General features: G+C 41.5%; 1 protein-coding gene across 1 annotated transcript in view; it reads right to left on the bottom strand.

The window, feature by feature from the left end:
* LOC119733107 overlaps positions 1-12994 on the bottom strand; it is a 201807-nt gene that overhangs the window by 169474 nt on the left and 19339 nt on the right. Inside the window, 7 exon segments of the mRNA XM_038206687.1 lie at positions 185-322; positions 1063-1114; positions 1976-2150; positions 2961-3075; positions 4238-4328; positions 6802-6926; positions 10579-10625. Coding sequence (XP_038062615.1) covers positions 185-322; positions 1063-1114; positions 1976-2150; positions 2961-3075; positions 4238-4328; positions 6802-6926; positions 10579-10625 — 743 coding nt within the window.

Here is a 12994-nt window from a genome sequence, read left to right as displayed (position 1 = left end):
CAGCTGAGCAGAAACAACACAAGGTCCAGCCCAACACCTTGACACAGTGCATGCTCCCAAATCAGCCACACACTTTTGCCATATAACCTCAATCCTGCAAAATGATCCAAATTCCTCCATTTTGCAAACAGGATTTTGGAGGATTTGGGAAGGTTAGGGTTAAAGAAATGTGTTTGCAACTGACCGTGCACACCAAGTTTATCTTCAATCTTGCGGACAATGAACTCTGCTTGAGATTTGTATCCAGCCTTCCATCGGTGACCAGCCAAGGCACCGAGTACCAGCACAGCAACCCTCTGTATCTCAGGGTCTTTTAGGGATTCTGTAACAAAAAGATTTACAATAATGGTTCTTTCAATGAGGATCAGCCAGTAGGGATCAAAGGATATGACAGTCCACAAAAATTGTATATTATTCAATGTTGTAGTACTCGTACTCGGTACTCGTACTCGAGTACTTTTTGGAGTACTCGTACTCACACTCGAATATCAAAGTGCTCGTACTCGCTATGACGGTACTCTTACTCGAGCAGCAAAGCACTCGTACTCGACATGTCGAAATTGTACTCGATCATCCAAGTACTCGTACTCGAAGAGCAGTACTCAGGGGAAATAGTGTAGCTATACCACAGACTTATTTTATCGATACTTTCAGTTTGAAATGGTTGATAGGCTTGTGGAGAAATCGAAGCTTCTTGAGTTTCCTCTGTGCACGTCTGGACAAACACATTTAACAGCTAGCAATGAGTGGGTCTGTATATCGGTTTGACTGGGCCCAGTTATGCACAATGAACCATTTGCCGTATGGCCGTATTCGGATATACAAGTACTTGTACTCGTACCCGTACTCGTAAGTACATGTACAGTACTCGTCCTCGTACTCGTACTCGAAGTACAAGTACTCGTACTCAGTTTAGTAAGTGCACCTTTTTTGCTTTAAAAGCTGTGCCCAGTAGAGATGGGGCTACTGGGATTACAAACATATTAAACCACTGGATTATCTGGGTTAAAATGCAGTTTCATTTTGTTTGTCTTTCAAGAAAGGAAAGATTCCAAACCTTACCAGGGAATGTTTGAGGATGAAAGGCGATGTCTTCTACAGTCTCTAGGTAATGCTGAAAACAAATTATCAAAAATGAGAATGGATTACGATTAATTTTGGACACTATCATCATTCAGAGATGCCACAGGGTCTGCTTGAAAAAAACCAGAACTTGGTCTGCTTGAAAAAACCGAAACAGCTGCTTGAAAAAACCGGAACTTGTAAAAAAGCCACTCCAGCCACTCTTTATCTTGTAGCTAAGCCCAGTTCTATTTATGTTTATTTTTGCTTCTATGTTCTTTAAGCTGTCGGTTCGTTCAATCACTTTGCATTTTTCCATACTCCTAATATTTATTCTGCCTACCCGAATTTCCAACGTACTAATATTTGACACAAAACATGCACGATTCCACAACACTGTCGGTGTACATGACCTTTGCACTACGCGATGCGCGCAACGAAAACATGGTTGGTACCCGGCGTCTTTTGTATTCACATATATCACTGCAATCGGAAACCACCGATACTCTGAAATGATAGACTTATTTACAGGCTGAACATGCTACGTGTGCTTAGCACGGTGAAGCATGCGCGAGGCGCCGTTGTATACTGCGTGCAAGTACGTTGGCCGCCTGTATCGTATGCAGGCTCGACAACAACAAAAACTTGTTTTTAAGACTACTTCAATGAACAACGTGCCGTGCATACGTGTGCCTAAATAAACTAAACTCAAGAGCGCTAATGAGGTAAAAAAAACAATGCACTTTTTCTTCTCTTTTTCCAGTTTATTTTGACAGCAGGAAAAAACAGAAAGTTGGGAGATTTTTTTAAAAACTGGAAAAGCGGCATCTCTGATCATGTGGAAATTTCAATGCCATATAGACAGACAGCAATTATATTCTAAGAAACAACTAGAAAGGAGTCTATACACTACCTCTGAAATAGTGTTTGTGAAGCCAGCAGAGGCAATGAGTAGTCTCTCTACCAGCTCCTTGTTTGGTTTTGGAGACAGGAGGATGAGATCAGTAAGGAGTGACTGGGAGGCATCAGTGTGCATCTCGACAACTGCATCCAACATGTTCAACCTGTCCTGCTTGTCACGGATACGTCTGAGAAAAGAAATTGTTACGACCACACAAAATCTTAGAATAGTGCAGGAGTAATGAAGCAGTGAACATACATCCTTTGACACTAAAGCGATAGTCTTAGGGTTTGCAATGTTGTAACCATATGCATAAACGACCTGCTGGTACCGGTATTTAAAGCTATAGTCCATCATTTGCAGCTATCCGAAAAGCAACTGGCGTAATTATTGTTGAAAAGCATACCTGGTTGAAAGATAGTAAGGGGACTAAACTCCCTGTGAAATTATTCTTTCTTGGAAGCTGTCATTTTTAAGTAATCAACGAAAGAAGGCCTTTCGAACGGTGCTTCTTAAAATGCACCGTAGGAAATTTAAATTAGTAGTTCGTTTTGTTATTCGGTGAAGCGCGCGCAAGCATTGGCACGACGCACACGAGCGCGCGGTTGCTATGATTTGTCGGATCAGTGCGCGACATTGCGCAGCTGCAATCGGCTCAGTGAGAACGTGTCTCAGACACTGAATTCAGGCCCAAATCAAAACATGATTCCGCAACTTTTGATTTGAAATTGAGATCCTAGAATGCTGTTTTTCTCGGAATATACAGCTGAAGCTGAGCTGAAACTTCATCAGGTTAGTTGTTCAGTACCCTTCTTTAGATTTTTGTGCACTTTTGTTGCTTCAAACGAACAAAACGCACAAATTACAAATGATGGACTATATCTATTTAAGACTGTTTTTGAGTTGTGCTTGAAAATGGCTTGTCCCTCTTCTTCCCACACAAGTTCAAACAATTAATTAAAATGAGAACACTACCTGGACATGATGAATTGCATACCTGGACAGTGGCAGCTGGTACATTGGAGACACAATCTCTGCCAGTTTCTGAGCGTCAGGCACCGAGTGTAAAGTTTGAACTAGCTTCTGGTAACAATGGGTCTGTTCATGGGATCCTGTGTGTGACAAAAGGTAAAGACAATCGCTTAAGGTTGGAAGAGATGTACTCTATATGGTTTATTTTTGACGCTTTCAATTCTTTTACTGTATCAGGGTAGGGTTTAACCCTAACTCCCTAGGCCTTTTTGCTAGGATGTAGCCTCAATCCTGCAAAATCCTCCAATTGGCCTCATGGAAAAATAGCATATAGCCTCAATCCTGCAAATTCCTCCGCTATTTCTTGAATATGGTCCATGGAAGGGTGACCACTGCCTGAATCCTGCAAAATCCTCCGGCTATGACTGTCAATAGGCTGAGGCAGAGGCAGTGACATCCTAATCAAGGACTAAATTTATGCACGGCTGAGCATAAACAACACAAGGTCCGGCCCAAAACCTTGACACAGTGCATACTCCGAAATCAGCAACCCACTTTTGCCATGTAACCTCAATCCTGCAAATTCCTCCAATTTGCAAAAAGGATTTTGGGAGGATTCAGGGCGGTTAGGGTTAAGGGTTAGTGCAACATTTCTTTGGACACTAGGCATTTACCTAGTCTTGCTTCAAAAGCTAGTAATCAATTGTGGATCACCTAATGCTGTTGCTGTGTACTGTTTGTTACGCAGTTTCTGCCCTCCCACATGAAATATTTGGAACCAACTAGCGTCTTGGGAATTCAGCATGGGAAGGGTAACTTTTTAACCAGTTCACGCCGGGATTATTTTAACAAGAACAGAACGAGGCGATGGATTACTTTTCACTCGACCTCAAGCCAGGCGGGTTGAAGCCATCACCCTCGAGCAGCACACCAATATATCTGGCGGGCGGGTCGCTGACAGATATTTTCGGCTTCGCTCCCTGCGTCATCCATTCCGAATACCGCAAAACCTTTGCGGGTGTACACGTCATCCGGTGCGGACCGGTTAAAAAGAAACTCCTAGACTTTCCAAGGGAACCAATCAGCGACCTCAAAATGAGTCACATGTGTATTACACTGTACAGTGCAACGGCACTCCATTATCGATAACCTAACGTCTTGGATAAAGACTAACATTTGCCAATCATTTGACCATATTTGTCTCAATAATTTCCATTGAATTGCAGGCTACATGTCATGCACCTATCGCAGTTTCTTTTTCCCTAATAGTTTTCGTGTCTTATTTCTGCCTCTGCATCATACCTTTCATAGGTGCTGTCCTCATGCATGTCAAGTTGCCAGCAATCTCTTCCTTCAAGGATGCCATATCAAAGTTCAGATGGTCATCTTGCGGCTAGCATCAGAGTGAAAATGAAATATACAGCTCAGTAAGGTCTAATTCATGTAAGGATACAGAAGAAATAACAAATAAGCCACCTCTCATCCATATTCTGTGTGTGTTTCAAAGACTTGTACAATGAAGTGCTCTTCAAGTTTCTTCCCCCATACTACCATAATTGTGAAACAACTTGCAAAGATCTTGCTATTTCCCTTCTTATAAGTTATCACAGTTTTAACGTAACATCAACAGATTCCTTTTCTCAATTAAAACTCTTTATATATTGTTAGTATTGTCAACATGTGGTAGCCACTGGCTGTGTGGTTGGAGATTTCCATTACAAAAAAGCTTACTAATAACCTGATCTCATCAAATTCTAATTCTTAGTTAGTAGCTCTAATCAGTATGTGGGGTATTGCTTACATTTGTACATCGGTGTGTACGCATTCATCCATACATCCCAGGTTTGTGACCAAAAGTGTGATTTGTGACGCAACTAATTAAATACTGGTCATTATCAGCATCCAGACTCCAACCACAGATCCTAGACACCAGGATAAACGACTCGGCCCAACTCCTGGTTAGACGCGTGATAACGGCCTGTACTGGTGGCAAATACCATGAATACTTTTCAACAAAGACCACTGCGCGCGGTGGCTTTCAGATTTGCAAGGCTCTGCGCCCGATCTGGCCTCGAAGTCTGTCAAGCCAGCGAATTATATTTTTGAATATTCATGAGTCTACGCTTTCGGTCTTTATTATTGAATTGACTACAGTAATACGACTACATATGACTATAAAGTAATGACTACATAGCCATGGTAATGCCGAGCACAATATCTTTAGCTTTAAGATGAACAATGATATGTCGCTTTTGTTTCATCGGTTCGGCATCACATCTCTCTAAACCTTTTTAATAAAAGCCCCATTAAAAACGAAATTTTGGTAAACGGTGTTCTCCTCGACATTTGACGTTTATTTCCCGGGTAAATACTTCATCTATGACGACAAAAACTGCACAATACCATCTGTTATATCCTGAAGTATTTTTTTCTTAAATAATTTCGAACAATTATATCTTAAATAAGAAGTAGTTTTGCTTACAGTTTTATGAATATTTCTGTTTTAGATGTCATGCAAAAACCCAACACAATGGCACACCTGGAAAATTCGCGATTGCAAGCCAACGGGTATTAATGCCCGTTATCACGCGGCTAACCAATTAAGGCAAGTCCGCTCAGTGCATTTTGTACTGGAGCTCAGAACAGTTGTTTATCCTGGTGTCTAAGATTCGTGCTCCAACCGGTCTTAAACAAAGTGTTTAATACCGGCCAAGTACATTTTTTTCCCCATTCATAAATACCTTTTTGGTCAAATAATCAAAATGTCTCGGTCCAATTAAAACTAGTCCCAAACCAGTCAAAAATTATACATTTCCAACGATTTTGTTCAACAATTTTACCTCATGTTTTTCAGGACACCCCTCTAGCAATATTATGGTATGTCCAGTCTCGCGTGAGTCATAGACAACTCCTTATATGGAGATTGGGACACGTGTCGCGCATACTGCGCGATGTGGCGCACAACGCAGCTGTGCCGCACAATGCAGCTGTGCCAGTGTATTGTGAATTTAGGACTATGAGTATGAGATTCTGACTCACCGGTAGTACTGCGCATGCCTACGTGTGCATTGTGAACGTTCAACCAATAAAACGGTAACTTAAAGGCACCGGATTTCAAAGGAGTCAAAAGTTCATGAAGTGTTCAAGACAAGCCAGCCGGGCTTTATCAACCATTTAAAACCAGCCTCGTGTCGGGCTCTCGACCAATAGGAATGGGTAAACTGTCTTAGGTTTTTATGAATGGTGAATAAAGAGCATGTGAAAATGACATAAGAAAGATAATTAAATTGAGTTCATAGCAGTGTTGTAGTACTTGTACTCGGTACTCAGACTTGAGTACTACTCGAGTACTTTTTTTTTAGTACTCGTACTCGTACTCGAATGTCAAAGTACTCGTACTTGAAATGACGGTACTCTTACTCGGGCAGCAAAGTACTCGTACTCGACATGTCGAAATTGTACTCGATCATTAAAGTACTCGTACTCGAATAGCAGTACTCGGGGAAAAAATGTTATAGCTTCACTTACCATGGCCTTATTTTATCGATTCTTTCTGTTGGAAATTGTTGATTGGCTTGTTGAGAAATCGAGATTTCCTGATTTTCCTCTGTACAAGTCCGGACAAACACATTTAACAGCTAGCTGTGAGTGGGTCCGTATATCGGTCGACTGGGCCTGGGCCAATTCGCACAATGAACCATTGCCTTATGACCGTATTCGGAAATGCAAGTACTCGTACTCGTACTCGGAGATCCGTTCTTGTACTCGGAGGTACAAATACTCATACTCTGACTTGGCAACCTAAGTACTCGGCAGTACTCGGTACTCGGAAAAAAGTACTCGACTACAACACTGGTTCATAGTACCTTCCTGAAGTGAATGGAGTCAGTGACAATATCCTCGTCATCAGGTGGTCCAGTAGGTGACTGGTAGTAGGACTCTCCAACAAAGGTCAGCTGTCCTTCAGAAACAGTCTGCATCTCAGGAAACTCTGAGTGTCATTCAAACAATAGAAATCAATGAATACCCTGTGTGTGGTTTGAATTGTAGTGACAAGTCATATCTCAATACGACACACACGTATGTCAAAGACTAACCAACACACCTTCTCACATGTCTCAAGCCCATGAAGGGAATGTACAACCCTGTAGCCAGCGTTCCCATAAGCTCAACAATGACCAGTCATTACAAGTATGTTGGGCAACAAACTAATTTGGGACTGAGAAACATTTCTGACAACTTTTGTTTGAAAATACACCATGATGTATGTCATTTTGGTGCGCTAAATACGCTGCGCTGTGTCGAGATGTTACTTTTGGTGGACTGTTTACTGATGGATCCTTTTTTTGTCAAATTTAAAAACAGTCCACCAAAACTGATATCTTGTAGCACAGCGTATTCAGCGCACCAAAATGACATACATCATGATGTACATGTACTGTTTCGTGATGCAAAGCATTCAATCTCCCCTCCATCCCAAATGGTCGAGCCGAATGTAGAGTTGACCTGCTGAGGTCACGCGAAGAACAGCGCACACGCAACGTACGTAAGCACATGAACATGACCACTGTATTCGGCGGATCGGCAACGCGAGGCTGGTGAGTAAAAACTCAGATTTTCCACCCAAAAAATTGTCCCATGATCCAAATGTCAATCGTTCTAAAACATTTCAGAGTTGGGCATGTTTCAAAAGTCCCAAAATCATGTCGGACGGAATTTGATAGATCAAAATGTAATAATTTTTGTTTTAGAATACATTAAAATGTTATTCTGATTTCAAACAACACCAAAGATTTTAAGTAATCACACATAACATTATTTCTAAATTCCACACTTTTGTTTGTCTGTTATTACGAAAAATGTGTACATGTCGGACGGAATCGATAGAAATGAGCCTCCTCAGAATTTCAGAAACAAAATCAGATTTTATCAAAACTTGAGGGATAATTTTTTTCTATGTTTTATGTCAAGAAGAGTAACAATCACTACTAATGCTGACATATAAATTTTCTCTACAACACTATGTCATATTCAGTTAAGCTCAGTTGAAGCCACACCATGTCGGACGGAACGAATCATGTCGGACGGAATCACTATGTTGACCCAAAAAAAAGTTTGAAGAAACTTAAATTTAATGATAATGGTCTTTAGGTAGTTGACTGTGCTTACCACCTGGGCACTTATAATGAACAAATAATCAAGCTACTTGCAATTGTGTGAGAAAGATTATTCAAAATCCGTCCGACATGCTTCATTCCGTCCGACATGATTTTCAGTACATCAGTTTACATCCTCTTTACAAACATGAATAATTGCAATCTTCAGACAGGTTTCTTAGCTGACAAACATTATCCACTTCAGGTCCATGTACAATGTCTTACATTTTCTGACAAAATGCATTCAGAATATTACTACCGGTGGTTTAAAATATATAATTTATACAGGAACAATTGCCAATATTCGCGCAATTTTCCACATTGGGCACTCACAAAAGGCCTGCTAAAAAAGGACCCTCATTTATACGAAAAGGGCACTCTTTGAAAAATATTGGGGGTGGGGGGCAGGCCTGGATTCCAGGGGGGGGGGGAAGTTTGGGGGTAAAAACAAAACCCAGCTCTGTAAAAAAAAATTGTTTTCCCATAGAAATTAATGACAAAACATATGAAATACCCCCCCCCCCCCCCGACACCCAATTTTTTTTTTACTGGCAATAATGTTTGCCTTCATGCACAAAATACGGACAGAGCCAGCTTGGTAAGGGGGCATACATGTACCAGTATGTACACCATTTCGTGATACATACATGTATATAGTGAACAATTGTCAGATTGAACTGCCCCCCCCCCCCATTGAAAGTATGGTACGAGCCCCCCCCCCCCCTCCTCCCCCAAGTGTCCAGAGAACAAAAACCCTGTCTACATGTCAGATTTTTTTTGCTCAGGGATCTGGATCCGCCCGGGGGGGGGGGGGGGGGGATAACCGCTAGTGAAGAAAGGCAAATAATGGCAATCAGTATATAATATTGGGGGGGGGGCTACACAGCTTCACTTTGGCACACTTTGTTTTTGTGTGTTCTATCCTTAAATTTCACAAGTTCATTTTTCCTTGTTTTTTCTCATGTTTATTGCTCCCTAATCTTGCTACCTTCTGCTCTCTTTCTTTGGCATGGTGCTCTTCTGGATGCATTGATGCTCTGTATACATGTAGCATTATACAGCTAACAGCATTGTTTCACTGCTCTGACACATTATAACGATAATTTACAAATGATTAAGTTCATGTAATACAATAGACATGTTTGGTTTATTAATATTTTGATACAAAAACATTTACATATATATGCCAGTATAGGTGAGTGTTACACACACATACCGGTACATACTTGCCAAATTGCCTGGATATACATTGTAATAATGTCTACCGAAGCTCACTATCTCTTAACACAAATATGTAAAAGCCATCATCAGTCCCAAAAGAATGAAATGTACATGTACAAGATTATGATGAATGTACATGTTATTGCACAGTTTAATTCCCATGAATCTAGAAGGTTGCATGTAATTCGTGTTTTTGTAATTATTGGAAAAACCCGGGTGTGTGTCTGCTCAGTAGGCTGCCAAACAAGACAGCCTGTTCAACTTGGGCTAAATTTGGATTTTTGCATGTCGGACGGAATCTTACTGTCCTGTGTAGGCTTTGCTTTGATGGTACTGAAATGAGCAAAGAACAATATCAAATTGATGGTAAAAGTTCTTTATCCCCTACTTTATGTTTATTAATTAACAATTATTAATATCAGTTCCCTGAGGCACAACTATCTAGGAATGTAAAGTCCATTTCCGTCCGACATATGCCATTCCGTCCGACATGCATGTCGGACGGAAAGCACTTTTATTCACTTTATCTCGAAGGGTGACAAGGTGAAACACAAATTTTCTTGTTGGTGTTAATACTGAGTCTATTCATTGATACTTGACAGTATTTGCCTTTTTATTAAAACAAGTAAATAAAAAAAAAACAACATTTTAACAACCTTAAGCATGTCGGACGGAAATCTTGACAACAAAATCATCATTTGAAATGAAATACCAAGATTTACGGCAGCAGCAATAATGATGAAATGGATAATGACTGAAGACATTCTAAGTTATTGTTTTTGTGGAAAAGATAGAATTCAAGGCATTTGTACTTATTATGAGAAGGGTTTTCTTTAAATGCAAAAAATTCCGTCCGACATGACTTGATTTCATTGGCCACACTCTTAAAGCAACTTTTCACTGAGATAAGTATGTAAATCAAATTTTTTTTATTCAAAATAGTAAAATTAGGTTCATCTGCTTTAAAAATAAGGATTTGTAAATCTTGTTTAGGGCTTTTCAATTTTTTACCTCTATGATGACCACTTTTGAAACATGCCCAGTTATAGATCAACCAGCTCAACTTTTTGGGTGGATTTGTGTTTCAGAAAGTGGAATTTCAGACAAAGGTATTTTGTCTATCATCAGACCAAGGTATTTCGTCTATCAAAGGGCATTTCCAAAAGCCACAGCGTGCTGACCGACCCCGAAAAATCACCATGCTAGAAGGCTGACGGAGAGAAGCCTTCTAATTCTAGAAGTAAAAATATTCCAAACATTATTTACCAATATCATCTCCTGCTTGTTCCTCCCCATAATGCCGATGCTGAAATCTGTGTCAGGGTCAGGAATGATAAAATATGAGAAAAAGCAATCAGTCCCCTTGATCATGTTGTCTGTTGATCAGAACTATCTCAACGGGGGTCAGACAAGTCGACCGTTGAGACAACTCGACTCGGGACAAGTCGACCGTTGAGACAACTCGACCGTTGAGACAAGTCGACCGTATGTGCAATAAATGGAAAGACAAGTCGCCTCGCATGTTTTGGAACCTAGTTTTGGGTATAGTACCGTTTTTTTTTTACAGCGGCTGATCGCCGTTTGGGAGTGATGACATGATAACTATGATATAACACTAACAGAGCCGATATAGCGCAGCGTCGGATTGTCTATGCACATCGCCGTTCATTTTTTCCGGACCTGTGTGCGCATTTGCCGGTCAACTTGTCCGTATCGTGCACGGTGCCAGCCCTGTGCGCCCACTTTATCCCATCCCCGGTCGGTCATCGTGGCCGTACCGTGCCGCATGGTGACATCGTTTGTGCCGGGCCTGTGCGCCCACTTGCCGCGCCGGTCGACGTGCCCGCGTGCCGGGCCGGGCCCGGTCCTCGCGGGCGGGGCGCACCAGCCCGACGGCCACCGGATGGGAGCGCCCACTGTACATCGAGTATGCCCGCGCCGCGCCAGTGATCGGTCCTGCCATGCATTTTTTTCTGCTCTGCGTTTACATTTCCATTAAGTCGAGCTGTCTCAACGGTCGAGTTGTCCCGCGTCGAGTTGTCTCAATGGTCGACTTGTCTCAACGGTCGAGTTGTCTCAACGGTCGACTTGTCCCGAGTCGAGTTGTCTCAACGGTCGACTTGTCCGACATTCATCTCAACACATAGATTTAGGCCTATCACTATCAGTAATAATAATATGACAAATTTACTATTACTATTAGAAAATCCTAGTCGTATTACTCAAAGTCTAGGGCCCGTCTACAGGACTAAACGTCTGTATTCAAGGCCCTACACATAGCTAAACTCCGTGCTGAAACTCCGTGCTGAAGCACAGACAGCGTTTAGGTTTAGTCCAGTGCGTAACATGCTAGCCAGACTGCGTCTGGCCGTACAGTACTATCGCAAGCTCTGTAGTACGGCCAGACGCCCGGTGCTTCCACAGAGACTGAATTTTTTTGGCCGCTTTGGTCTCAATATTTTCATCCATCTGTCCACAAGACGAATTTCAGTCATCATCTTCCACAAATATCGTTCCGAAAATGCTCCCCATGCGATTTCAAAATGGCGGCCGCGCTGTAATGTATGCATTATGCGAGCGTGCTTGGGCAAGATAATGAATATGCATTATTTAGTACATGACCTCGTGTTTGTATGGCTAGCCGCGCCGAGTGTCCGACAAATGTCATAAACTATGATGCATATTCATTATCTTGCCCAAGCGCGCTCGCATAATGCATACATTATAGCGCGGCCGCCATTTTGAAATCGCATGGGGAGCATTTTCGGAACGATTTTTGTGGAAGATGATGACTGAAATTCGTCTTGTGGCCAGATGGATGAAAATATTGAGACCAAAGAACGTTTTTTCGAAGAAAGTGGATATTTTGCCGGAGGTAATGACGGCAAACTAACGTTTACTAAAGGTTTGCTGGCGGCAATCCATATCAACAGAGGGCGCTGTACTCTTTAAGATAGCTCTGAATTATAAGATGTATTAAATTCCCATCAAAGGTTGTGTAGCACGTTTGGTGTAGTGGTTGAGCAGAAGCTCTAGTGAGCGGGATGGCTCGAGTTCGAATCCGATCGCCGCCACATTTTTAAGGTTTTTTTTCCCATCCCCAAATAAATAAGAATATTTTTCTTTTATTATTTTAATATGTCTCAAACATTTTATTGCAGAGTATTACATTTTCTTTTTCAGATTTGTGGCTCTGGAGGATTTTTTTTAAAAGGGAAATAAAGTCCGAAATTATAAAATGGTCTGAATCCCATCTTGTGAATACGAGGTTACAACGATAATATTGGCATGGAGCCAGACTAAAATTTGTCAGCGGAAAATGTTGAAGTACAAAAAAACAGTAACTGCGCATGTTCAGTGCATATCCGGCAAACTAACGTTTACTGTAGTCGGAGTCACGTTTGTAAACACATACATATGTGCATTTCGGACTGTAAAAGGGAATCAGGAACCAGCTTGAACTGGTATCCGCCATAAAAGCTGTGCTAGTTCCTGACTCCCTATTATCGTTTGAAATGCACATGTGTTTACAAACGTGATCCAGTCTCCTCATTATCATAATCGATGCATCGCGCGCGCTCGGTAACGGAATCGCACTCGGGATACAGGGACCATCGAATGTACGCTGGGCATGTAGAAGAAATCGCGTCGTTCAAACATTAAACACGATCGGGAATTTAAC

Source organism: Patiria miniata, unplaced genomic scaffold, assembly GCF_015706575.1.
Source record: "Patiria miniata isolate m_02_andy unplaced genomic scaffold, ASM1570657v1 HiC_scaffold_1, whole genome shotgun sequence".
Lineage (NCBI taxonomy): Eukaryota > Metazoa > Echinodermata > Asteroidea > Valvatida > Asterinidae > Patiria > Patiria miniata.
The sequence above is the reverse complement of the archived record's forward strand: the minus strand, read 5'-3'. Positions and strand labels throughout refer to the sequence as shown.